Genomic DNA, 24,266 nt, shown 5'->3' on the forward strand with positions numbered 1-24,266 from the left:
TATAAGGACATTTAGGACTGAGATGAGGAGAAATTTCTTCACTCAGAGGGTGGTGAACCTGTGGAATTCTCTACCACAGAAGGCTGTGGAGGCCAAGTCAGTGAATATATTTAAGAAGGAGATAGATAGATTTCTAGACACAAAAGGCATCAAGCGGTGTGGGGAGAGAGCAGGAATATGGTATTGAGATAGAGGATCAGCCATGATCATATTGAATGGCGGAGCAGGCTCGAAGGGCCGAATGGCCAACTCCTGCTCCAATTTTTCTATGTTTCTAAATCACCTCTCATTCTTCTAAACTCTAGAGAATATAGGCCTTGTCTACTCAATTTTTCCTCATAGGACAATCCCCACCCATCCCAGGAACCAATCTGGTGAACCTTTGTTGCACTCCTTCTATGGCAAGTATATCCTTCCTTAGGTAAGGAGACCAAAACTGTGCACAATACTCCAGGTGTGGTCTCACCAGTGCCCTATATAATTGCAGTAAGACGCCTTTACTCTTATACTCAAATCCTCTTGTAATAAAGGCCAACATTGTTAAGTATGTGTATTGTATTGAACAATTAACACAAAGACTTAAACGTATAACTCAAACAGGTCTTTACTGGTTGGAGGTAGGGACTATACATAGGTCTTTACTTCATGCCCACAGGCGGGAACTGAGGGGAGATCAGTACCCACAGTACTATTTATACCCCTATGGCCAGGAGTGGTACTGCGTATCACTACGCCCAACAAGTAGTGCAGTCCTGTCCATAGGTTCAAAGTAGCACACATATTACATACACAACATTCCTCCCTTCCTAGCTTTACAGTCATCTCCCCATTTAACATAACGTAATAACATATATACATATATAACTTCAGGTTTACATAACAGAATAACATAGATACATAGATAACTTCATGTCAAAACAGATCACAGATTCAGTCTCTGCGGAAAACAGTTCACAGATTCAATCTCTGTGGTGGAGTCGGTTCACGTTGCTGGAGTGACTCATTCAATAGTCCTTCCATGGATTTAACAGTTTGAACTTCCGAACTGAATTGGCTCCGTTCGGAGGGACCACGTGTGTGATCTGGTAGAGGTAATAATGGTTCAGATGGGTCATCTTCTGTTTCGACTTTTCCTTTTCTGCTTCTTGGAGACTCTCTGGGCTCCACTGTCAGCTGCCAGCTGCATGCGCAGTTCCTCCTTCTCTCCCTCCTTTTTCCGTAGTAGAGCCACCTTCTCCCGATGTTCCGTAGACTTTCGGTGCTCCTCCATGATTTCTGTATGGTGGGAGTCGAAGTTACAAGTTGGGCAGGACAGGACATAGTAATATTCGGTGTCGTCCTGATCTAGGCCAGCGAGAGGGTCTTCTATTTCCTCCATACCCAGCTGGGCGTTAGCCAGCTTTTGTTCCAAGTCCAGACATCTTTCCTGAAGAGACTTCTTCATGCGTACCTCTTCATCCAGCTTTTTCTGGGCTTTCAGCAAGTCGTTTACTAATGACCTCATTTGAGATTTTACTACTTCAACTTCTTTTGGAGATTGATTGATCGGACTATTCAATCCCTCTACCGGAGCAGCTGTTTCAGCGGTCTGTTGTTCTACGTTGACGTGAGTCAGCGTACTTTTGGCATCCAAGGGCTGCTCTGTTGCGGTCATCTCAGTCTGTGTTGCCACCTCAGCTCTTCCAATAACCTTTGAGAGCTCCGAACCCCTTTCGTTTGAATATTGAAGTTCGTGTTCAAGTTTTTCCCATTTCAGAGTCCTGTCCTTCAGCATATGCAGGAGTTGGCTGACCGTTAACTCCTCTGACATCAGACGTTTTGTGTGCTCCTGCTCCATTTTCTCCATCAGCTGCTTCTGTTGTCTTTCCAGATTCTCCAACTCTATATCAAAGAACTCTTTCGTTGCATTCAACTCTTGCTCACAACGGCGAAGCATTTGTTCTAATTGCTGTTGTAGTTTGAAATGGAGTTGAGTTCGAGCCCGGTGTCCCTCAGAAATGGGCACATCAGTAGACTTGCCAGACTCAGAATCCACAGTTAAACTATGTTGTTGTTGCTCAGTGGAATTCTGTGCTGAAACTTTGTCTTTTGCACCTGAGTTGGGCTTACCATCATCCGTTCCAGAGTCTGGGCCGACTATCTTCACCGAGTTCTCACTCGTTATTGTTTGTAGGAAATGCCAGTCCATATTCATTTTCCTAATCCACTCCCGTCCTAGTAGTGGAGAACCTCCTTCAGATATCACATAAAAGTCCATTATTTGACTGTCTTCGCCCTTGTGAACCACTGCAACCTCTATTTTCCCGATGGGGTACACTCTTTGCCCCGTGTATGTTTTCAATATAATCCCCGTATCCTGTAGGGGAATATGTTGGAATAACTTTCCGTAATCTTTCTTATTTATGACCGTCAATGCCGATCCAGTGTCCAATTCCAGTTTTACTTGGACTCCTTCTATCTGAAGAGTGACCCAAATTGTCTGGAGGTCTGCACCCTTACCAGCGTTGAGTACTCTTAAGCTAGCCAGTTCATTACAGCTTAAGCTAGCCAGTTCATTACTGCTAGCGTCTGAATCGGACTCCTGTTCGGTCACCTTGTGTACCTTTGCGTATTTTCCTTGCGGTGACTTCTTGTTGCTGGTCTTCTTCCCTGACCTGCATACTCTAGCTATATGTCCAAGCCTACCACAAGTTCTACATTCTTGGTTTTTAAACCAACACTGGTTCTGATCATGCGTTGTCTTTCCACAACGATAACATTTGCCAGAACTCACACCCAATTTGTGTGCACTGAGCTCCGGTGACCGTAGCTGCATTACTGCCGTGCCTCTCGCTGCGGCTTCGTGTGCTGCTGCCATAGTGACCGCCTTCTCAAGCGTCAGCTCATTCTCCTCTAGCAGTCGCTTTTGTGTATCCTGTTTAAATAAACCACACACAAATTTGTCTCGAAGTGCCTCTGTCAGTCCCGTTCCAAACTGGCAATATTTCGCTAATTTATGCAATTCCAGCAAATAATCAGCATTGCTTTCATGCTGTAGCTGCCTTCTGTCGTAAAATTTAAATCGTTCCGCTAGCATCAGCGGCGTGGGGTTTAGATGATCTTTCAGGACAGTAACAATCTCATCGAACGTCTTATCCGCCGGTTCATCTGGTGATAACAGGTGTTTCAATTGCCCGTATGTCTTCGCACCCATTAAATTTAATAATGTTAGAGCTTTATCTTGGTCATGAATTTTATTGGCCTTACAATAATTTTTTACTCTTTCAACATATATGGCCCAATCTTCGAGGTCACTATCAAAGGTGCTAATATTCCCGTGTTTAGGCATTGTAGATTTGCAATTTCTCAGATTTTATTTTGTTTACTTGTTATCAAAGATGGCGGCTTCCCGCTCTTGCCGTCGTCCTCTGCCCACAAAATGGCGGTTTTCCTGCGCTTGGCGGTCTTCACCCGTCCCCCGACGCCGTCTCCCTTCAGCCCCCGAGTGCGGCCCTTATCTTTGGTTCCGATCGCTGGCCCGCGCTGTGCCTCGCACTTGAAGCGGCTCCCGGCCTCTGGCTCACCCGCTCGCGCGGCTCTTGCTTGCTCGCTCCCTCCCGGGCTCTGGCTTACCCGCTCGCGCGTTTCACCGCGGCTCTTATCAGGGATTGCGATCGCCCTTATCTTCTCCAACTTCCCCAGCCCTGTCTTTGCAGCCAACACTGCACAGCTTACCCCACCACCTAGGTTGAACAAGGAAACTGCAGAAAGACTTCTGTCAGTCGCTGGAAGCTGTCAGGATGTTTGCTGCACTCCAGTGCTCAGTCGCTGATGGAGGCTTCAGAGTCCTAAAGCCTGTCGCTTCTAGTGGGGTGGTGATGTTTGAAACCTCTCTTCAACTGCCGCAGGGTAAGAACCTGACTCGTCGCCAGTGTTAAGTATGTGTATTGTATTGAACAATTAACACAAAGACTTAAACGTATAACTCAAACAGGTCGGAGGTAGGGACTATACATAGGTCTTTACTTCATGCCCACAGGCGGGAACTGAGGGGAGATCAGTACCCACAGTACTATTTATACCCCTATGGCCAGGAGTGGTACTGCGTATCACTACGCCCAACAAGTAGTGCAGTCCTGTCCATAGGTTCAAAGTAGCACACATATTACATACACAACAAACATACCATTTGCTTTCCTAATTGCTTGCTGTACCTGCATGTTAACGTTCAGTGATTCATGTACAAGGACACCCAGGTCCCTCTGAACACCAACATTTCCCAATCTCTCACCATTTAAAAAATACTCTGCTTTTCTATTTTTCCTACCAAAGTGGATAACTTCACATTTCTCCACATTATATTCCATTTGCGATGTTCTTGCCCACTCAGCTTGTCTATATCCCCTTGATGCCTCCTTGCATCCTCCTCACAACTTACATTCCCACCCAGCTTTGTATCATCAGCAAATTTGGATATATTACATTTGGTCCCCTCATCCAAATCATTGATGTAGATTGTGAATAGCTGAGGCCCAAGCACTGATCCTTGCGGTACCCCACTAGTTACAGCCTGCCAACCCGAAAATGACCCGTTTATTCCTACTCTCTGTTTTCTGTCCATTAACCAATCCTCAATCCATGCTAGTATATTACCCCCAATCCCATGACCCCTAATTTTGTTTAATAACCTCTTGTGTGGCACCTTATCATATACCTTCTGAAAATCCAAATACACCACATCCACTGCTTCCCCCTTATTCTGCTAGTTACAACCTCAAAAAACTCTTAACAGATTTGTCAAACATGATTTCCCTTTCATTGGTGCAGATTGTTGGTGAGTGAGTGGGGATTGTGCATTGAGCAGTGTATGAGGCTAATGGTGCAGTTGGCAGGAGACGACTTTTGAAGATGCATTCACTGACCTTGACCACTAGCCTGGAGGTCATGAATCTTCTTTGGGCACTGGAGCCAGGTGGTGGGGGTGACACTGCTGGCAGTGACAGACTTAGTGATGTACTCCCACATTGTCCTTTCTGGAGGGCCTCCTGCTCTTGCAGTGTTGACCCCCTGCACAAAGCTGCAGTGCTGCGTGAGAGAGCCTGGTTGCCCTTCCGTGGCTTGCTGAGCCATTTGTGTTGGTGTTGAGGCAGTTTTCCCATTTGTTGAGATTGGGAAAGTAATTAAAGTTATGCTGAACCTGTATAAAACACTGGTTTGGCCTCAACTGGAGTATTGTGTCCAATTCTGGGCACCGCATTTTAGGAAGGATGTGAAGGCCTTAGAGAGGGTACAGAAAAGATTTACGAGAATGGGTGTAAGCAGCTGAACTGCCTGGAAACTTTGATGCAACCTTTAAAAAGGTCAGCCTGCACTCTTGCGCAGCAGACTGGGGTCAATGAGGCAGAGAGGGACAGGGCTTGGCTCTTTCACCCTTTAGCAATATTATTATACTGCTACAGAATAATGTCCACTAAAGCTTCATCTGCACCCAGAGGGCTGCCGGGCTCCAGTCAGGACAGGAACGAACAACTTTGCTCATTCAAACCCTTCTCGAGCGGATCGCAGGCAGGAGGAGAAGACCAAACAGGTGTGGGGACCAGCAAATCACTCCAAAATTAAACATGCTGCGTGGAGGGAGGAGGCACTGAGGCCAACTCCCCCCCCCTCCGGACTGGCACTGAGGCCAACTCTCTCCCCCTCCCCCCAGACTGGCACTGAGGCCAACTCTCTCCCCCCCCCTGGACTGCAGACCAGTGCTGCAAGAAGTTGGGTGACCTCACCAAGGCAGTGTGGTAACACACTGGGCACCCCCTCTACCTGCACGCACCACCCCCCCCCCCCACACCCAGCTCACTAATCACCCTGTTAAAGCAACACTTGCACAATTAACCCTTCACACTGCACCCTGAGCATGGCCACCCAGCACCCTCCTGCACAACCCTAATACCCCTTCCTGCACGTTATCATCCTCTCACCCCTTTCCTTCAATCATTCAGAAAAATTGGCAGAGGGAATGCCCCATTCTGAGAGAGTGGGGAAGGAGTGCGAATGCCCCTTCATTAAAGTGCTGTGTTCCTGCAAATCAACAGAAAATCCTCAGAAATAAAAACAGAAATGCTGAAAGTACAAAACAGGTAAATCAGGCTGTAAAGAGGAAAGACGGGCTCCCTTCCACAGAATTCCCCAGATGCTGCTCACCAACTCATTCAGGAATGCACGGGTTTCAGAAATCTACAGGAAAAAGTGTTTTGAGTCTATTTAGACACAGGCTGGGAAACTCCCCCCTCAAAAAGCCCCAGCTTTTCTCCAAACTACCTACCGCTATGAAGAGTGAATCACTGAATTTAACCAACACACAAATAATGCTTTTGAACGATTTTTAATGGGAGCTTTTATTTAGGAAAATTACGATAAACATTTCTGATTGTGCTAGAGACACAAGTTGTATTCTTACACGGTGTTTCCCGCAGGTTCTCTTAGTGTTGTAACAAAGCTCATTGTGACTTTCATTCAGTTCTTGAAGTCCCTGCTGTGTAAAATCGACAGGCCAGGCACAAGATCTCATTGTTCCATCAGACAGTCCCCATCCTGTGACAATCTTTACCACGCACATACATGTTGCAAATCTTTAGCAATTAATGATCTGAATTTTTTCTGGGACTGTTTCTCTGGAGTTTGGTTTCAGGCTGTGAACTGTTGGTTCAGGGAGAGCCAGAAGAACTTGCCCCATTTTTCTCAGAGGCCTCCTGCTGACAGGAACTGACTGAGGCATTTTCTCTTTCATTATTAATTTAATAAAATTAATTCAATGAACTATTTTACTGTTCCAGGTGCTATTTAGAAACATTATCAAAAGGCCAGCCATTTGCACCCTCCCTGGAAATGGTGTGACATATCCAGTGACCGACAGAACACAGGATGTAATTATTAATGCAAGTTATTTCTTTAAAGCATAATCCATGCACCAAAAATTCATTCTACAAAGCTGAATTAACCCATCAGATTGTTTAATAATAAACATTATTTCAGTCATATACTTGTGACACTTTTCTCTGTAAATGAAGACATTGATCTAATCTACCAGTGTCCCTTGCCCGCTATGGAATAGTGTTCATCCTTTACAAGTCTGTCCAGACATCACTGAGATTCCTGTTCTAAAGCCTATTTCATATTTTGCTTTAAACAATGCAACTTCAAACTGTGATAGCGTGTGAATGAAACCAGCAGAAAGTTTTAAATCTAGGAGTTGCCAACAACCAATCAAAATAAAGAAACACTGAAAGAAAATCGCACAACAATCACATGGAGAGCGTCCAATCACTACAGCCAATGGGCAAAAGGACCAATCACTACAGCCAATGGGCAAAGGTCCAATCACTACAGCCAATGGGCAAAAGGACCAATCACTACAGCCAATGGGCAAAGGTCCAATCACTACAGCCAATGAGCAAAAGGACCAATCACTACAACCAATGGGCAAAGGTCCAATCACTACAGCCAATGGGCAAAAGGACCAATCACTACAGCCAATGGGCAAAGGTCCAATCACTACAGCTAATGGGCAAAAGGACCAATCACTACAGCCAATGGGCAAAGGTCCAATCACTACAGCTAATGGGCAAAAGGACCAATCACTACAGCCAATGGGCAAAGGTCCAATCACTACAGCCAATGGGCAAAAGGCCCAATCACTCCAGCCAATGGGCAAAGGTCCAATCACTACAGCCAATGGGCAAAAGGACCAATCACTACAGCCAATGGGCAAAGGTCCAATCACTACAGCCAATGGGCAAAAGGCCCAATCACTCCAGCCAATGGGCAAAGGTCCAATCACTACAGCCAATGGGCAAAAGGCCCAATCACTCCAGCCAATGGGCAAAGGTCCAATCACTACAGCCAATGGGCAAAAAGTCCAATCACTACAGCCAATGGGCAAAGGTCCAATCACTACAGCCAATGGGCAAAAGGTCCAATCACTACAGCCAATGGGCAAAAGGTCCAATCACTACAGCCAATGGGCAAAGGTCCAATCACTGCAGCCAATGGGCAAAAGGTCCAATCACTACAGCCAATGGGCAAAGGTCCACTCACTACAGCCAATGGGCAAAGGTCCAAGCACTACAGCCGATGGCCAAGTGTCCAATCACTACAGCCAATGGCCAAAGGTCCAATCACTACAGCCAATGAGCAAAGGTCGAATCAATACAGCCAATCGGCAAAGGTCCAATCACTGCAGCCAATGGGCAAAGGTCCAATCAATACAGCCAATGGCCAAAGGTCCAATCACTACAGCCAATGGGCAAAGGTCCAATCACTACAGCCAATGGGCAAAGGTCCAATGTAGTATCTCAGCAGAGAAGAATATTTCAGCAACTGATTATGCGCAGTGGGGGAAACTGCTGTTACAGAAACTACCTGATTTTCATTTCCATTCTGGTTCTCTCTCACTAAGCGCGTTGTTATTGTGCCGCTGTGTGTGGTATAATATGGTGTGTAACCACTTGGTAAGAAATATTACAGCCCAGTATGGAATTGGTAGGTAAATGTAAAGGGAAGGCCATGTCTGACTAACTTGATTTAATTTTTTCAGGAGGTAATGAGGAGGGTCGATGAGGTTAGTTTGTTTCATGTAGTCAACATGGATTTTAGCAATGCTTGTGACAAGGTCCCACAGGGCAGACTAGTCAGAAAAGTAGAGCCCATGGGATCCAAGGGAAAGTGGCAAGTTAGATCCAAAGTTGGTTCAGTGGCAGGAAGCAAAGGATAATGGTTGACAAGTGTTTTTTGTCCTTTGAAGGCTGTTTCCAGTGGGGTTCCGCAGGGCTCAGTACTGGGTCCCTTGCTTTTTGTGGTATATAGCAATGATTTAGACTTCAATGTAGGGGGCATGATTAAGAAGTTTGTAGATGATACAAAAATTGGCTGTGTGGTTGATAGTGAGGAAGAAAGCTGTAGACTGCAGGAAGATATCAATGGACTGGTCAGGTGGGCAGAACAGTGGCAAATGGAATTCAATCCGGAGAAGTGTGAGGTAATGCATTTAGGGAGCGCTATCAAGGCAAGGGAATACACAATAAATGGATACTGAGAAGGTAGAGGAACAGTGGGACCTTGGAATGCATGTCCACAGATCCCTGAAGGTAGCAGGACAAGTAGATAAGGTGGTTAAGAAGGCATAGGGGATATTTTCCTTTATTAGCCAAGGTATAGAATATAAGAGCAGGGAGGTTATGCTAGAACTGTATAAAACACTAGTTAGGCCTCAGCTAGCGTACTGCGTACAATTCTGGTCACCACATTACAGGAAAGATGTGATTGCACTAGAGAGGGTACAGAGGAGATTTACGAGGAAGTAACAACAGAAAACGCTGGAAAAACTCAGCAGGCAACATCCGTGGAGAGAGAAACAGAGTTAACGCTTCAGGTCGAAACCCTTCTTCAGAACTGAGGGGAAAAAAGCAGGAAATGAGACAGATTTGGGGGTTTGGGGGCTGGGAAATGGGGGAGGTGATGAAAGAACAAAAGGGAAGGTCTAAGAGGTGAAGAGACATTAAGAGATATTTAAGGTGAGACGAGATGGTAATAGGACAGGTAAAGAGACAAAGGATGGCTCTAGATGAAGTGTGAAATGCGCTGGAAGAATGAAGGACAGGATGATGCCAGGACTGGAGAATTTTAGCTATGAGGAAAGATTGAACAGGCTGGGGTAGTTTTCCTTGGAATAGAGGAAGCTGAGGGGAGATTTAATTGAGGTGTATAAAATTATGAGGGGCTGAGATAGAGTGGATAGGAAGGACCTATTTCCCTTTGCAGAGAGGTCAATAGCCAGGGGGCAGAGATTTAAAATAATTGGTAGAAGGATTAGAGGAGAGTTGAGGAGAACTTTTTCACCCAGAGGGTGGTGGGGGTCTGGAACTCACTGCCTGAAAGGGTGGTAGAGGCAGAAACCCTCATCACATTTAAAAAGTACTTGGGTAGGCACTTGAAGAGCTGTAACCTACAAGGCTACGGACCAAGAGCTGGAAAGTGGGATTAAGCTGGATAGATCTGTTTCGGCCAGCGTGGACACAATGGGTTGAATGGTCTCCCTCTCTGCTGTAAATTTCTATGATTCTATAATATGTTATTGTCAACGATGCTTTGGCATTGTAACATTGCACAGTATGGGGTGACATGGCATGGTTGAAATGTATTGGCTTATATGGTATTTCTGGTTTTAGCTCCCTATGTTTTGGACCATTACTCAAACATGGCCTGAAATTATGTGACTATAAAGTTTCCTCTGTTGTTTCAGATATAAGTAATAAAACATTCTCCTGTGGAACAGATCTGCTGATGGTTCCGATCGGAAACTGCTTCCTTGCTTCAGTTGCATTCAGAAACCTATTTCAGAGATTTTCTATTTACATTTACCAATGGCCGTTCAGTTAAGGATTGTTGGAATCCAAGGCATTCTTAAACCAGTTGCTAACAGGCTCCTTGTTTTCTTTCACCCACTGGATATTGGCCTTCGTTTTTTCTAAAGCCTGTTCCAGTGCCCGAGTCCCGGAGCCAAATCCAATGTGCTCGTTATCTCGCTTAAACTGTTCGAGCTGTAAAGAATGAAAGCAACAAAGCAAATAAGTTACCACATGTTGATTAAACCAGCCATGGACAGTGTTTAACATGGATATATTTCTAATGCCAACAGCCTTACTTTCTTCCAGAAAAGTTTACTCCTCGATAATTAGAGTCATTAGTAACCTTGAGAAACATTGGAAGGAGCTGAGGAATGAGAGATACATCTTTCACTTTGTTTTGACAGTGAAGCCTCATTCTTAACGATAACAGTAACATTCTCAATGCAATGGAGCAATTGAGATCTAGGGACACATACAAAGAATCAGGGGTACACAGATCTAGGGGTACAGACACATTGATCTAGGGGTGCAGATACAGGCCTCCGGATTACCAGTCCAGTAACGTAACTTCTATACTACTTTACCCAATAGTAGTATAGATACAGAGGGGTAGATTTTGCCAAATCTGTCAGGAAGAAGGCGGGACTTCCCCTTTCGGGTTTTTGACCCGCCTACTTCGACGTCCAGCCAATCCGTGTGATTTTTCCTTGATTGACCTTGTTGAGCCCGCCCAGCAGGCTTAGCAGGCCAATTAAGGGTCATCCGGCAACAGGTGACGTTACAGACTGCAATTTCATCTGTCAAGAGTTCTTGACAGATGAAATATCAGTGTCTCACAGCTGTTTGAAGCTGTGAAACACTGACAGTCTGATTTCTAACATGAGTCATTCTGCACAGACTCAGTTAGAACTGTCACCGGCACTCAAAGCTGAAGGCTGTCATTTTTGACAGATCGCAGCCGTTCAGCTTTAAGTTCCGGCTGAGTGATGGGCTCCCGACGGCTACAGGAAGAAAGGCTGTTAAGGTAAGTTCAGGTAAGTAAAAGTTCTTTACACACTTTAGACACACCAAACACACTTACCTTTACACTCATGCACCCATCACTCACCTGAACACCGACATCGCGACCCCTCCAACTCCTTCAACCCAACGGCCCGCCGCTCCAACGTGGCATGGTTTGGAGCCGTCGGGAAACCCACACGAAACCCCTCAAAATAGGGATTAGGCTAAAAACTGCCTGTTAACAGGCAGTTAATTGGCACTAATCCCTTCCCGCCTGGTTTCGGCGGGTCCCAGCCGCCCCTGAAACTTACGTGGGGCGGGGTTTTGGGCGGGATGGTGTCGGGACCCCCAAATTCGGGGATTCCCCCCCCCCCACACGCCTGAAACCCCGCCTGACGGCTCCCCGAAAATCTAGCGCAGAGAATCTATTTCCTCTGGTGGGGGGAGTCTAGAACAAGGAGACATAATCTTAAGATTAGAGCCAGGCCGTTCAAGAGTGAAACCGGGAAGCTGTTTTTCACACAAAGTGGGGTGGAAATCTGGAACTCTCTGCTCCAAAAGGCTGTGGGTGCTGGGGGTCAATTGAAATGTTCAAGACTGAGAACGATAGATTTTGTTGGGTGAGGGTATCAGGGTTATGGAGCAATGGCAGGGAGTGGAGTTCAGATACAGATCAGCTATGATCCCACTGAAGGGTGGAGCAAGCTTCAAGGGCTGAATGGCCTCCTCTTGTTCCTTTGTTTAAATGGGGAGAGTTTGAGAAAATTTTCTGCAGAAATTCCAGATACAGATTAAAGAAATACTTCTGGTCCACGAGGCTTGTAATATCAACACCAGCCCAAGAGTCGCATCAAGTGTTCGGAGCTCGACGGAGAAATCAGAGCAATTTATTTCCCTATTCTGGGCATTTTCAGTCACAAGCTGCTCCTATTTGTCTGAAGTTATTCACAATGTGTTAGGTTAAATTGCTGATTATTAATGGAAATCATTATTCAGTAGTTTATCATTTTTGGTATTTCTTAAAGAAATCTCTAACATTTAAATCTAGAGTTTATAACATCTACACTAGTAAAATGGCACTGGTCAATAAGAATGACTTGCATTTCTTCAGCAACTTTCACAACCTCAGGGCTTCCCAAAGTGCTTTACAGCCAATTAAATACTTTTGAAGTGTAGTCACCGTAAACGTTCCCACGAAGCCGCGCAGCTGTCCCGTGCAGGCCGTGCACCGGCTTTTCAACGGGAGAATTTGCGTGTAAAATTTTGAATGAGCCACGTAGCCCGTGAAAGGGAATGCGAACCGAAAAGAAATTAGTGGGAACATTGGTCACTGTTGTGATGTAGGAAACGTGGCAGCCAATTTGCAAACAGCAATGTCACAATGACCAGATAATCCAGTTTTACTGATGTAGCTCGAGGGATAAATATTGGCCAGAATTCCCCTGCTCTTCGAAATAGTGCCGTGAGATCTTTTACATCCACCTGAGAGAGCAGACGGAGCCTCAGTTCAACATCTTACCCAAAGGACGACACCTCCGACAGTGCAGCGCACCCTCAGTACTGCCCCTCCGACAGTGCAGCGCTCCCTCAGTACTGCCCATCCAACAGTGCGGCGCTCCCTCAGTACTGCCCCTCCGACAGTGCGGCGCTCCCTCAGTACTGCCCCTCCGACAGTGCGGCGCTCCCTCAGTACTGCCCCTCCGACAGTGCGGCGCTCCCTCATTACTGCCCCTCCAACAGTGCGGCGCTCCCTCAGTACTGCCCCTCCGACAGTGCGGCACTCCCTCAGTACTGCCCCTCCGACAGCGCAGTGCTCCCTTAGTACTGTCCATCCGACAGTGCGGCGCTCCCTCAGTACTGCCCCTCCGACAGTGCAGCGCTCCCTTAGTACTACCCATCCAACAGCACAGTGCTCCCTTAGTACTGTCCATCCGACAGTGCAGCGCTCCCTCAGTACTGCTCCTCCAACAGTGCAGCACTTCCTCAGTACTGCCCCTCTGAAAGTGTAGCGCTCCCTCAATACTGCCCCCTGACAGTGCAGCGCTTCCTCAATACTGCCTCTCCAACAGGGAAGCACTCCTTCAGTACTACCCCTCCGACAGTGAAGCACTCCCTCAATACTGCCCCTCTGACAGTGCGGCGCTCCCTCAGTAGTGCCCCTCTGACAGTGCGCTGCTCCCTCAGTAATGCCCCTCCGACAGTGCGGCACTCCCTCAGTACTGCCCAACAGTGCGGCACTCCCTCAGTACTGCACTGGAGTACTAAGTGGAGTGTTAGCAAACACAGACTGGCTAAGCTAAATGATCAAGATTGATTATCTTATTGAAATGGAAACCTGTTTCATCTATCTGAGTGACAGATGGTTCGCTAATGAAAAAAGATTGATGACTCTATGCAAATAAGAAGCTGAAACAAGGAGAATGTCCTGGAAACACACAGCAGTCAGTCAACATCTTTGGAGATAACAATGAGTGTTTCATGTGCAAACTCTGAACAAGGGTCGACAATGAAACATTAACTTCCATTCTCTCCTTCGATGCTGCCTGACCTGCATCTGAACTCCAACATCTGCAGTAATTTGCTTTTTACTATTTAAGTACAAGACCGGTTGAGCTAAATGAGTGGAATGTCTGAGCAGTGGCGAGCTTCAGCTGGCAACCGGTTAAGCTAACTGAGTGAGCCTGCTCAATCTATGGTTTAGGTAAATGAGAAATATTGTTTGAGAGAGAGGTGGGTTATGCTCACTAAGCAGGAGCGGTTAAACTATATCAAGCAACTGTCAGATTAAGCTAACTAGAACAAGAGAATTCTCAAAGTTATCACCAACCTGTGTCAGTTCAAATTCTGTTGAAAATCGTTGTGTCACTCTCTCTATCAATGACGAGAATGAAAATGACCCACCACCGTATCTAAACAATGAAATATTTCAAATATTAATCTTTGTAGAATTTAACAGGTTTGATCTAATAGCCATAACAGAGACGTGGTTGCAAAGTGGCCAAGGTTGGGAACTAAATATTCCAGGATACTTAACTTTTAGAAGAGATAGTCAAAATGGAAAAGGAGGAGGGGCCCTGAGAATAAAGGATGGGATAAAGACAGTAGAGAGAAAGGATCTTAGCTCCGAAAATCAAGTAGTAGAATCAGTTTAGGTGGAGCTAAGAAACAGCAAGGGGCAGAAAACATTGGTGGGAGTTGCTTATAGGTCCCCAAACAGTAGTTGTAATGTAGGGCAGAGTATAAATCAGGAAATTAGCGGTGCATGTAACAAGGGTAATACAGTAATCATGGGGGACTTTAATCTACATATAGACTGGGCAAACCAAATTTGCAGTAATAGTGTGGAGGACGAATTCATGGAATGTATTCAAGATAGTTTTCTAGATCAGTATGTTGAGGAACCAACTAGGGAACAGGCTATTTTAGATCTAGTATTGTGCAATAAGAAAGGGTTAATTAATAACCTTGTAGTAAAGGGGCCCTTATGGAAGAGTCACCATAATATGATAGAATTTTATGTTAAGTTTGAAAGTGATTTAGTTAAACCCGAAACGAGGGTCTTAAATCTAAACAAAGCAAACTCCGTAGGTATGAGGGGCGAGTTGGCCAAGGTAGGTTGGAAAACTACATTAAAAGGTATGATGGTAGACAAGCAATGGCTAGCATTTAAAGAATGAATACATAATTTACAACGAATATACATTCCTTTAAGGCACAAAAACCCCACAGGAAAAGTGGTCCAACTGTGGCCAACAAGAGAAGTTATAGATAGTACTAGATCAAAGGAAGAGCCTTATAATGTTGCCAAAAAGTGTAGTAAGCCTGAGGATTGGGAGGATTTTAGAATTCAGCAAAGGAAGACCAAGAAATTGATCAAGAAAGGGAAACTAGAATGAGTAAACTACCGAGAGACATAAAAACAGACTGTAAAAGCTTCTATAGGTATGTAAAAAGGAAAAGATTAGCGAAAGTAAATGTGGGTCCCTTACAGGCTGAGACAAGAGAAATTATAATGGGGAATAAGGAAATGGCAGAGAAATTAAACAAATACTTTGGGCTCGATTTTAATATGGAGGGTCAGCTGCGAAAATCGGGAAAAATGGCTTCAGACACCCAACCCGCCCCCATGCAATTTTCATGAGTGTCTGTTCAGCCACTCCCAAACTGACCCGACTCCAACCGCTGGGAGAGGTAGTTAAGGCAGTTAAGAGCCTGTTAACTGCCTTGATAATCCTATTTTCATAGAGGTTTTCCATTTTCATGCCTCTGACTCCTGTTTCCCGTCTTGTCAGAAACAGTCCAGCTACAAGGAGACGAGTTGGTGGAGGACATGATCTGTAGTCATTATTGGTGCAGAACTTTAAAAGTGCTCCTGTAACGTGGCTGGCATTCAAATGCAACAACTTTGTTGTTGGAGGTTTGGGACAAGATTTTGTAAATCTACTGACCTTGTGACTGGTCAAGCTGACACACATAAACATAGAAGATAGAAGCAGGAGTAGGCCATTCAGCCCCTCGAGCCTGTTCCGCCATTTAATGAGATTATGGCTGGTCATCCAAATTCAGTACCCTGTCCCTGCTTTCTCCCCATATCCCTAGATCCCGTTAGCCTTAAGAAATATATCTAACTCCTTTTTGAATATATTTAGTGAATTGGCCTCAACTGCCTTCTGTGGTAGAGAATTCCACAGGTTCACCACTCTCGGCGAAGAAATTCCTCCTCATCTCTGTCCTAAATGGCTTACCCCATATCCTTAGACTGTGACCCCTGGTTCTGGACTCCCCGGCCATTGGGAACATCCTTCCTGCATCTAGTCTGTCTAGTCCTGTTAGAATTTTATAAGTTTCAATGAGATACCCTCTCATTCTTCTAAACTCCAGCGAATATAAGCCCAATCGACCCAATCTCTCCTCATACGTCATTCCTGCCATCCCAGGTATCAGTCTGGTGAATCATTGCTGCTCTCCATGGCAACAACATCCTTCCTCAGATAAGGCGACCAAAACTGCACACAATACTCAAGGTGTGGTCTCAGCAAGGCCCTGTACAACTGCAGCAAGACATCCTTGTTCCTGTACTCGAACCCTCTCGCTACGAAGGCTAACATACCATTTGCCTTCTTAACCGCCTGCTGCACCTGCATGCTTACCTTCAGCGACTGGGGCACAAGGACACCCAGGTCTCGTTGCACTTCCCCTTCTCCCAATCTATTGCCATTCAGATAATAATCTGCCTTCCTGTTTTTGCCACCAAAGTGGATAACCTCGCATTTATCCACATTATATTGCATCTGCCATACATATACCCAATCACCCAACCTGTCCAAATCATACTGGGGTTTGAAACTGTCGGACTTATATTCATCTCCATGTGCCAGCCACCTGTGGTTGAAGCGTTAGCTTATGCGAATCTGAGGATTGGGAGCAGTTTAAGATTCAGCAAAGGAAGACAAAGGGATTAATTAAGAGGGGGAAAATAGAGTATGAGAGTAAGCTTGCAGGTAACATAAAAACTGACTGTAAAAGCTTTTATAGATATGTGAAGAGAAAAAGATTGGTGAAGTCAAGCGTAGGTCCCTTGCAGTCAGAATCAGGGGAATTTATAATGGGGAACAAAGAAATGGCTGACCAATTAAATACATACTTTGGTTCTGTCTTCACAAAGGAGGACACAAATAACCTCCCAGAGATGTTGGGGAACATAGGGTCGAATGAGAGGGAGGAACTGAATGAAATCAGTATTTGTAGGGAAATGGTGTTAGGGAAATTGATGGGATTGAAGGCCGATAAATCCCCAGGGCCTGATAATCTACATCCTAGGGTACTTAAGGAAGTGGCCCTAGAAATAGTAGATGTATTGCTGGTCATCTTCCAAAATTCTATAGACTCTGGAACAGTTCCCATGGATTGGAGGGTAGCTAATGTTAACCCACTATTCAAAGAAGGTGGTAGAGAGAAAATGGGGAATTATAGACCAGTAAGCCTGACATCGGTAGTGGGGAAAATGCTGGAGTCCATTATAAAAGATGTAATAGCAGAGCACTTGGAAAAGAGTGACAGGATCAGACAAAGTCAACATGGATTTACAAAAGGTAAATCGTGCTTGACTAATCTACTGGAATTTTTTGAGGATGTAACTGGTAGAATAGATAAGGGAGAACCAGTGGATGTGGTGTATTTAGACTTTCAGAAGGCTTTCGATAAGGTCCCGCATAAGAGATTAGAGTGTAAAGTTAAGGTACATGGGATTGGGGGCAAGGTACTGACTTGGATAGAGAACTTGTTGGCAGACAGGAAGCAAAGAGTTGGAATAAACGGGTCTTTTTCCGAGTGGCAGGCAGTGACTAGTGGGGTATCGCAGGGATCGGTCCTAGGACCCCAGCTATTCACAATATATATTAATGATCTAGACGAGGGAACTAGATGTAATATCTCCAAGTTTGCAGACGACACAAAGCTGGGTAGGTGTGTGTGCTGTGAGGAGAATGCCGAGAAACTCCAGTATGATTTGGACAGGTTCGGTGATTGGGGAAATGCATGGCAGATGCAGTATAATGTGGATAAATGCGAGGTTATCCACTTTGGTGGCAAAAACAGGAAGGCAGATTATTATCTGAATGGCAATAGATTGGGAGAAGGGGAAGTGCAACGAGACCTGGGTGTCCTTGTGCACCAGTCGCTGAAGGTAAGCATGCAGGTGCAGCAGGCGGTTAAGAAGGCAAATGGTATGTTGGCCTTCGTAGCGAGAGGGTTCGAGTACAGGAACAAGGATTTCTTGCTGCAGTTGTACAGGGCCTTGGTGAGACCACACCTTGAGTATTGTGTGCAGTTTTGGTTGCCTTATCTGAGGATGTTCTTGCCATGGAGGGAGTGCAGCGAAGATTCACCAGACTGATACCTGGGATGGCAGGAATGACGTATGAGGAGAGATTGTGTCGATTGGGCTTATACTCGCTGGAGTTCAGAAGAATGAGAGGGGATCTCATTGAAACTTATAAAATTCTAACAGGACTAGAGAGACTAGATGCAGGAAGGATGCTCCCGATGGCAGGGAGTCCAGAACCAGGGGTCACAGTCTAAGGAGAAGGGGTAAGCCATTTAGGACAGAGATGAGGAGGAATTTCTTCACCCAGAGAGTGGTGAACCTGTGGAATTCTCTACCACAGAAGGCAGTTGAGGCCAATTCATTAAATATATTCAAGAAGGAGTTACATATATTTCTTAAGGCTAAAGGGATCAAGGGATATGGGGAAAAGGCAGGGACAGGGTACTGAATTTGGATGATCAGCCATGATCTCATTGAATGGCGGAGTAGGCTCGAGGGGCCGAATGGCCTACTCCTGCTCCTATTTCTTATGTTCTTATGCATAACAGAGGGATTGTAATTGAATAAGCCGAGAGTCCCAGTAACTTCCCATGGGATATAAATTCTAATTCGTGCACAACATGTAGGATTTTAGTTAAATTGATGATTATTCAGAAAGTCAGGTACTCACTGCTGAAATATGTATTGCCACCTTGCCCTGACAAAGTCCCAGGCCAGAGACTGACCGACCACATTACTGGCAATGGAAACAATGGTCGATGTGGCATCTTGCTTTCTAATCTTAGTCGGATCCAAAGTATATTCGAGATATCTTTAACATATCAAAGAAAACATTAAATAAGTAGAATTCTTGAAAGGATGATAAATTCCTGATTCAGTGCAACATAACTGGTCACAACATCGCTTAAATATAATCACTGCAGCAACCTATCCAAATATTCATTTCTGGGGCTCAGAATCTCAATGTGTGGGGTGGGGGGAAGAGTGTGGGGGTGGGGGGGGGGGAGAAGGTAGGGAGGTGCGGGGGCGCGGGGAGGGTGTGGGGGGAAGGTGGGAGGGTGTTGAGGGTGCAGGGGTGGGTGTGGGGTAGAGTGCGGGGGGGGCGAGGGAAGGTGAGAGCATCTTGTGGGTGCAGGGGTGGTGGCGCAGGGAGGTTGTGGGGGAGTGTGCGGTTTGCGGGGGGGGCGGGGGGCATAGGGAGGGGCCAACAGGAGTTCTCGGAGAAGTAATGTTTTAAACCTTCTGACCAGCTGGCTCCTCCCGCAGTGGTCGTGTTGCCAAGCTAACAGACATCGCGGGATCCCCCTGTGCGCCACATTAATATTACATCACGGGGTGGGAATATAATTTTCCAGATTTAAATCCCTGGCCCGACCCTTCCCTGCCCGGGAATTTTACACTTTGCAACAGGACAAATTCTTTCCCAAAACTACAAACCCTCCCCGAGCTCTCTCAAACATGGCATCTGTAATGTATATACCTTAAAGGGGGGGGAACTACTTTTTACAGCTCACGTATACTGTTGTACCGGCAGTGACCACACCTGTATATAGCACTGAGTAGTAATCTGTACAGTCAGTTCCACTGTGAGCCACGTTGAGTAAACCCCTGTTGTACCGTTTCTCCTGCAGTCTGTGTCATATACCCAGACACAACATTGGCGACAAGGCAAGTTCGAACCTACCTGCAACTCTGCATCACCTCCCGGGGATTCGTTCCTGGAGATCAGTGGATTGGAGGTCAAGGCCAGAGACTCGGGCGTCGACCACGGGCAACCGCCCAGTCATCCAGCAGAGACTCGAGAATTGCGGGGGAGGTTGTCGACAGCCAGGCTTGGCTTTCCAGTCGAATTGGTCCAGCGAAACGGGCTGGCAACAGGTAGTGCGCAGACCCTTCCCGGACAGCGGTGGGCTAGAGCCCGACCGAGCAGCACAGCAAAGGGCCGAGCAGCGTCGACGGGGGAGAGAGAGAGAGAGAGGGCAGAGCGCACAGGGCACAGCCGGTGTTCAGGGGCCGAGCAGTGTCGAAGAGGGGGAGAGAGAGACGCGCAGAAACCCGTGAGGCGCCGCCATTGCCACGAGGACCGCCGAGAGCGGCGTTGGCAGCAGCGCAGGAGAAGCGCGCGAAACCTACAGTGCGCCGCCATTGCCACGAGAACCACCGGGAGCGGCGTTGGCAGCAGCGGGGGAGGAAGGAAAGCGCGGGAGATGCCATTTTAAGCCATTCGGAGATGCCATTTTAAACCACACCCAAAATGCCAAAGAGTGGCAGTATCACCGCATTTGACAATGAAGTCGAAGATTGGACTACATATGTCGAACGAATAGAGGTATACTGCAAGGCAAATGAGGTGTCAGATGACAAGAAAGCGTCGGTATTGTTAAATTTAATGGGTGCAAAGACGTATGGTTTATCACGAAATCCAGTAACCCCAACGAAGCCAACGGAAAAGAGTTTTGAAGACATAGTAACGATACTACAGGGACATTTAAACCCCACACCGCTGCTGATAGCAGAAAGATTACAGTTTCACAAACGGAACCAGCATAAGGATGAAAGCAATGCTGATTATTTAACAGAACTGCACAAACTATCGAAACACTGCCAGTTTGGAGCGGGACTGGCAGATACCTGAAGGGACAAGTTTGTGTGTGGGCTTCAAAGTGAAGGAACCCAGAAACGGCTTTTATCTGAAAAGGACCTTACACTGGAAAAGGCTTTCAGCATTGTGGTATCATATGAAGCAGCAGCACGGGGCGCTGCAGAGATACAACAGAGACCGCAAGAATATGGCACAAACGAAATGTCATATGGAACAGAGAAGTGCTATCGTTGCGGCAGAACAACACACGACCAGAATGATTGCTGGTTCAAAGACAAAGTGTGCAGACAGTGTGGAAAAGTAGGACACATAGCACGAGTCTGCAGGTCAGGAAAGAAAACCAGCAATAAGAAACCTACCAAAGGAAAGTACAAGAAGGTACATAAGATGACGGAGAATAGTTCAGACGAACAAAAGAGTGATAACGACTCCGAAAGCAGGGAACTGAGTTGTCTGAAACTACATAATGTGATCACAACGGAGGATCACAGAACCATTTGGGTCACTCTCAAGATAGCAGGAGTCCAGGTAAAGATGGAATTGGACACAGGATCAGCCCTAACAGTCAGAAACCGAGGGACTACGAGCGGCTATTCTCACACATACCCTTGAGAGACACAAAAATTATTTTGAAGACGTACACGGGGCAAAAAGTCTACCCCAAAGGAAAAATAAGGGTGACCGTTATATATAACGGTAAGGAAACACCAAAACTAGACCTGTATGTATTGCAAGATGGAGGATCACCATTACTGGGACGTGAATGGATCCGGAAAATACAACTGGATTGGCATTCCATACAGGCACTGACCGTGGCTGACAAAAAGGATGACGACGTCACACCTGGGCGACTGTCAAAGATCCTAACTGATGCGAAAGAAGTGTTCCAGCAAGGACTCGGAACACTAAAAGGCATGACAGCGATGATTAAAATTGAAGAAAACGCAAGCCCAAAATTTTTTAAGGCCAGACCGTTACCTTATGCGATCCGCCCAGCCGTCGAAGCAGAGCTGGAGAGTCTGGAACGTTCAGGTGTACTGTCCAAGGTAGACTGGAGCAAGTGGGCTACACCCATCGTCCCTGTGATGAAAAAGTCGATGAGCAGCACGCCTGGGGAACCAAGGAAGGTTCGCATCTGTGGGGACTTTAAGGTAACAGTGAACCTGGTCCTTCACACCGTACAATATCCACTTCCGCAGATTGAAGATATTTTCGCCTCGCTATCTGGAGGGAAACACTTCACTAAGATTGATCTGGCCCAGGCGTCTCTGCAAATGGAGGTAGAAGAAGCATCAAAAAAATACCTCACAATCAACACCCATGAAGGTCTCTACCAATACAACCGGCTGGTATTCGGGGTAGCATCAGCTCCGGCTATTTGGCAGAGGGCAATGGAACAAGTCCTGCAAGGGATCCCAGGGACCCAGTGTTATTTGGACGACATCCTGGTCACGGGCGAAAATGACAGTGATCACCTTGCCAACCTGGAGCAGGTGCTCACTAGATTGCAGGAATATGGGCTCCGAGCTAACCACCCCAAATGCGAGTTTTTTAGAAAACAGATCTCGTATTGTGGCCACGTTATCGATAAAGAGGGGTTACATAAGTCCCCAGAGAAGATTGAGGCAGTAGTCAAGGCTCCGACACCGGAAAATGTGTCACAACTGAGGTCGTTCCTCGGGCTGGTAAACTACTACCATAAGTTCTTGCCAAATTTGTCTACAATACTACACCCACTGAACACCCTACTGCAAACTGAGGCGCCATGGAAGTGGAGTGACGAATGTAGACGAGCTTTCCAGAAGAGCAAAACACTAATCACATCGAAAGAGGTATTGGCCCATTACAACCCAGCATTACCAATTCGGTTGGCATGTGATGCGTCAGCCTACGGCATTGGAGCGGTGCTGTCACACAAATTCTCGGACGGCTCAGAGAGGCCAATAGCCTTTGTGTCACGATCACTAACCTCAGCCGAGCGTAACTACGCCCAGATTGACAGGGTGGCCCTCAGCCTAGTGTGGGGAGTGAAAAAGTTCAATCACTATCTGCACGGGTAGAAATTCACCTTGCTGACTGATCACCAGCCTCTTGTCTCCATTTTTAATCCAAAGAAGGGCGTTCCGGTGATGACTGCGCAACGACTACAAAGATGGTCACTTTTTCTAGGGGCGCACCACTATGAGATTGAATATAAGGGCACGAAACAGCATGGAAATGCTGATGGGCTATCACGCCTGCCACTGCCTACTGCGGAGGAAGCACCAGCAGTGGATCCTGTCAAAATATTCCATTCGACTATAGTTGAATACCTACCGGTAACTAACGCTTGTATCGAAAAGGAAACCCGAACTGACCCGACACTGTCTCGGGTATATGATTTGACGGTGAAGGGATGGCCAGCACATGGCGACTCACTGTTGCCAGCATTCTCGACAAGGAGAGAACAGCTGTCAGTGTGCCGGGGGACCTTGATGTGTGGATCCCGAGTGGTAATTCCACCCAAGTTAAGGGATAGAGTGCTCAATGAGCTTCATGAGGGTCATCTGGGAGGGGTAAAAATGAAAAGCCTAGCCAGGGCTTATGTGTGGTGGCCGGGAATCGATAAACAAATCGAGGACCTGACCAAGAGCTGCTCAGGATGCCAGAAAGTCCAAAATGCACCACCACAGGCCCCTCTACACCCATGGGAGTGGCCCTCATCTCCATGGCAACGGGTGCATATTGATTTTGCTGGTCCATTCATGGACTCAATGTTTTTAATAGCCGTGGATGCGCAATCGAAATGGCCTGAGGTCATCAAAATGTCCTCCACCACCACGGAGAAAACTATTGCAGTCCTACGGACCATTTTTGCCAATAATGGCTTGCCAGAACAGATTTGCTCCAACAACGGACCACAGTTTGTGTCCGAAGAGTTCCGGAGGTTCTTGAAAAAGAATGGGGTAAGGCATTACACATCCGCCCCGTATCATCCAGCCACAAATGGATTGGCTGAGAGGTTCGTACAAACCTTTAAGAAGGCAATAAAGGCTATGTACAATGACAACATTCCGCTGCAGCACAAGGTGGACAATTTCCTGTTCGCCTACCGGAATGCGACACATGTAGTCACCAACCAGGCCCCAGCCATGATGTTCTTTAACCGAAGGTTAAGATCTCGCCTGGATTTGCTCAGACCAAACGTACGAAGAGATGTTGAGAGTAAGCAATTCCAGCACATCCATGAGAAGCCAACAAGGAGCTTCAATGTAGGGCAACCAGTCTTGGTCCGCGACTACCGAACAGAAAAATGGCAGCCAGGAACGATATGCACATGGCAGGGCCCACTAATGTACACAGTGGACGTTGGGGAGAGCATCATGAGACGCCATGCTGACCAGATCCTAGAGTCACAGGAACAAGTCAACCCCATGCCTCGCCCATACGTACCTGGTGATGAACCCGACGTACAGGT

At 46.4% G+C, this 24,266-nt stretch overlaps 1 protein-coding gene across 1 annotated transcript in view; it reads right to left on the minus strand.

Moving 5' to 3' along the window:
- Window positions 1-6,353: 6,353 nt before the first annotated feature.
- LOC147099836 (aminopeptidase N-like) overlaps window positions 6,354-24,266 on the minus strand; it is an 84,670-nt gene continuing 66,757 nt past the window's right edge. Inside the window, exons 18-20 of the mRNA XM_085968267.1 lie at window positions 18,878-19,018; window positions 14,209-14,290; window positions 6,354-10,571 (exon numbers count right to left, since the gene is read on the minus strand). Of these exons, the coding sequence (XP_085824393.1) occupies window positions 10,407-10,571; window positions 14,209-14,290; window positions 18,878-19,018 (388 nt within the window). The 3' untranslated portion in view covers window positions 6,354-10,406. The remainder of the gene's footprint in view (window positions 10,572-14,208; window positions 14,291-18,877; window positions 19,019-24,266) is intronic.

Source organism: Somniosus microcephalus, chromosome 27, assembly GCF_052327205.1.
Source record: "Somniosus microcephalus isolate GS21.2 chromosome 27, FLI_Smic_1.0, whole genome shotgun sequence".
In the NCBI taxonomy this organism is placed as follows: Eukaryota; Metazoa; Chordata; class Chondrichthyes; order Squaliformes; family Somniosidae; genus Somniosus; species Somniosus microcephalus.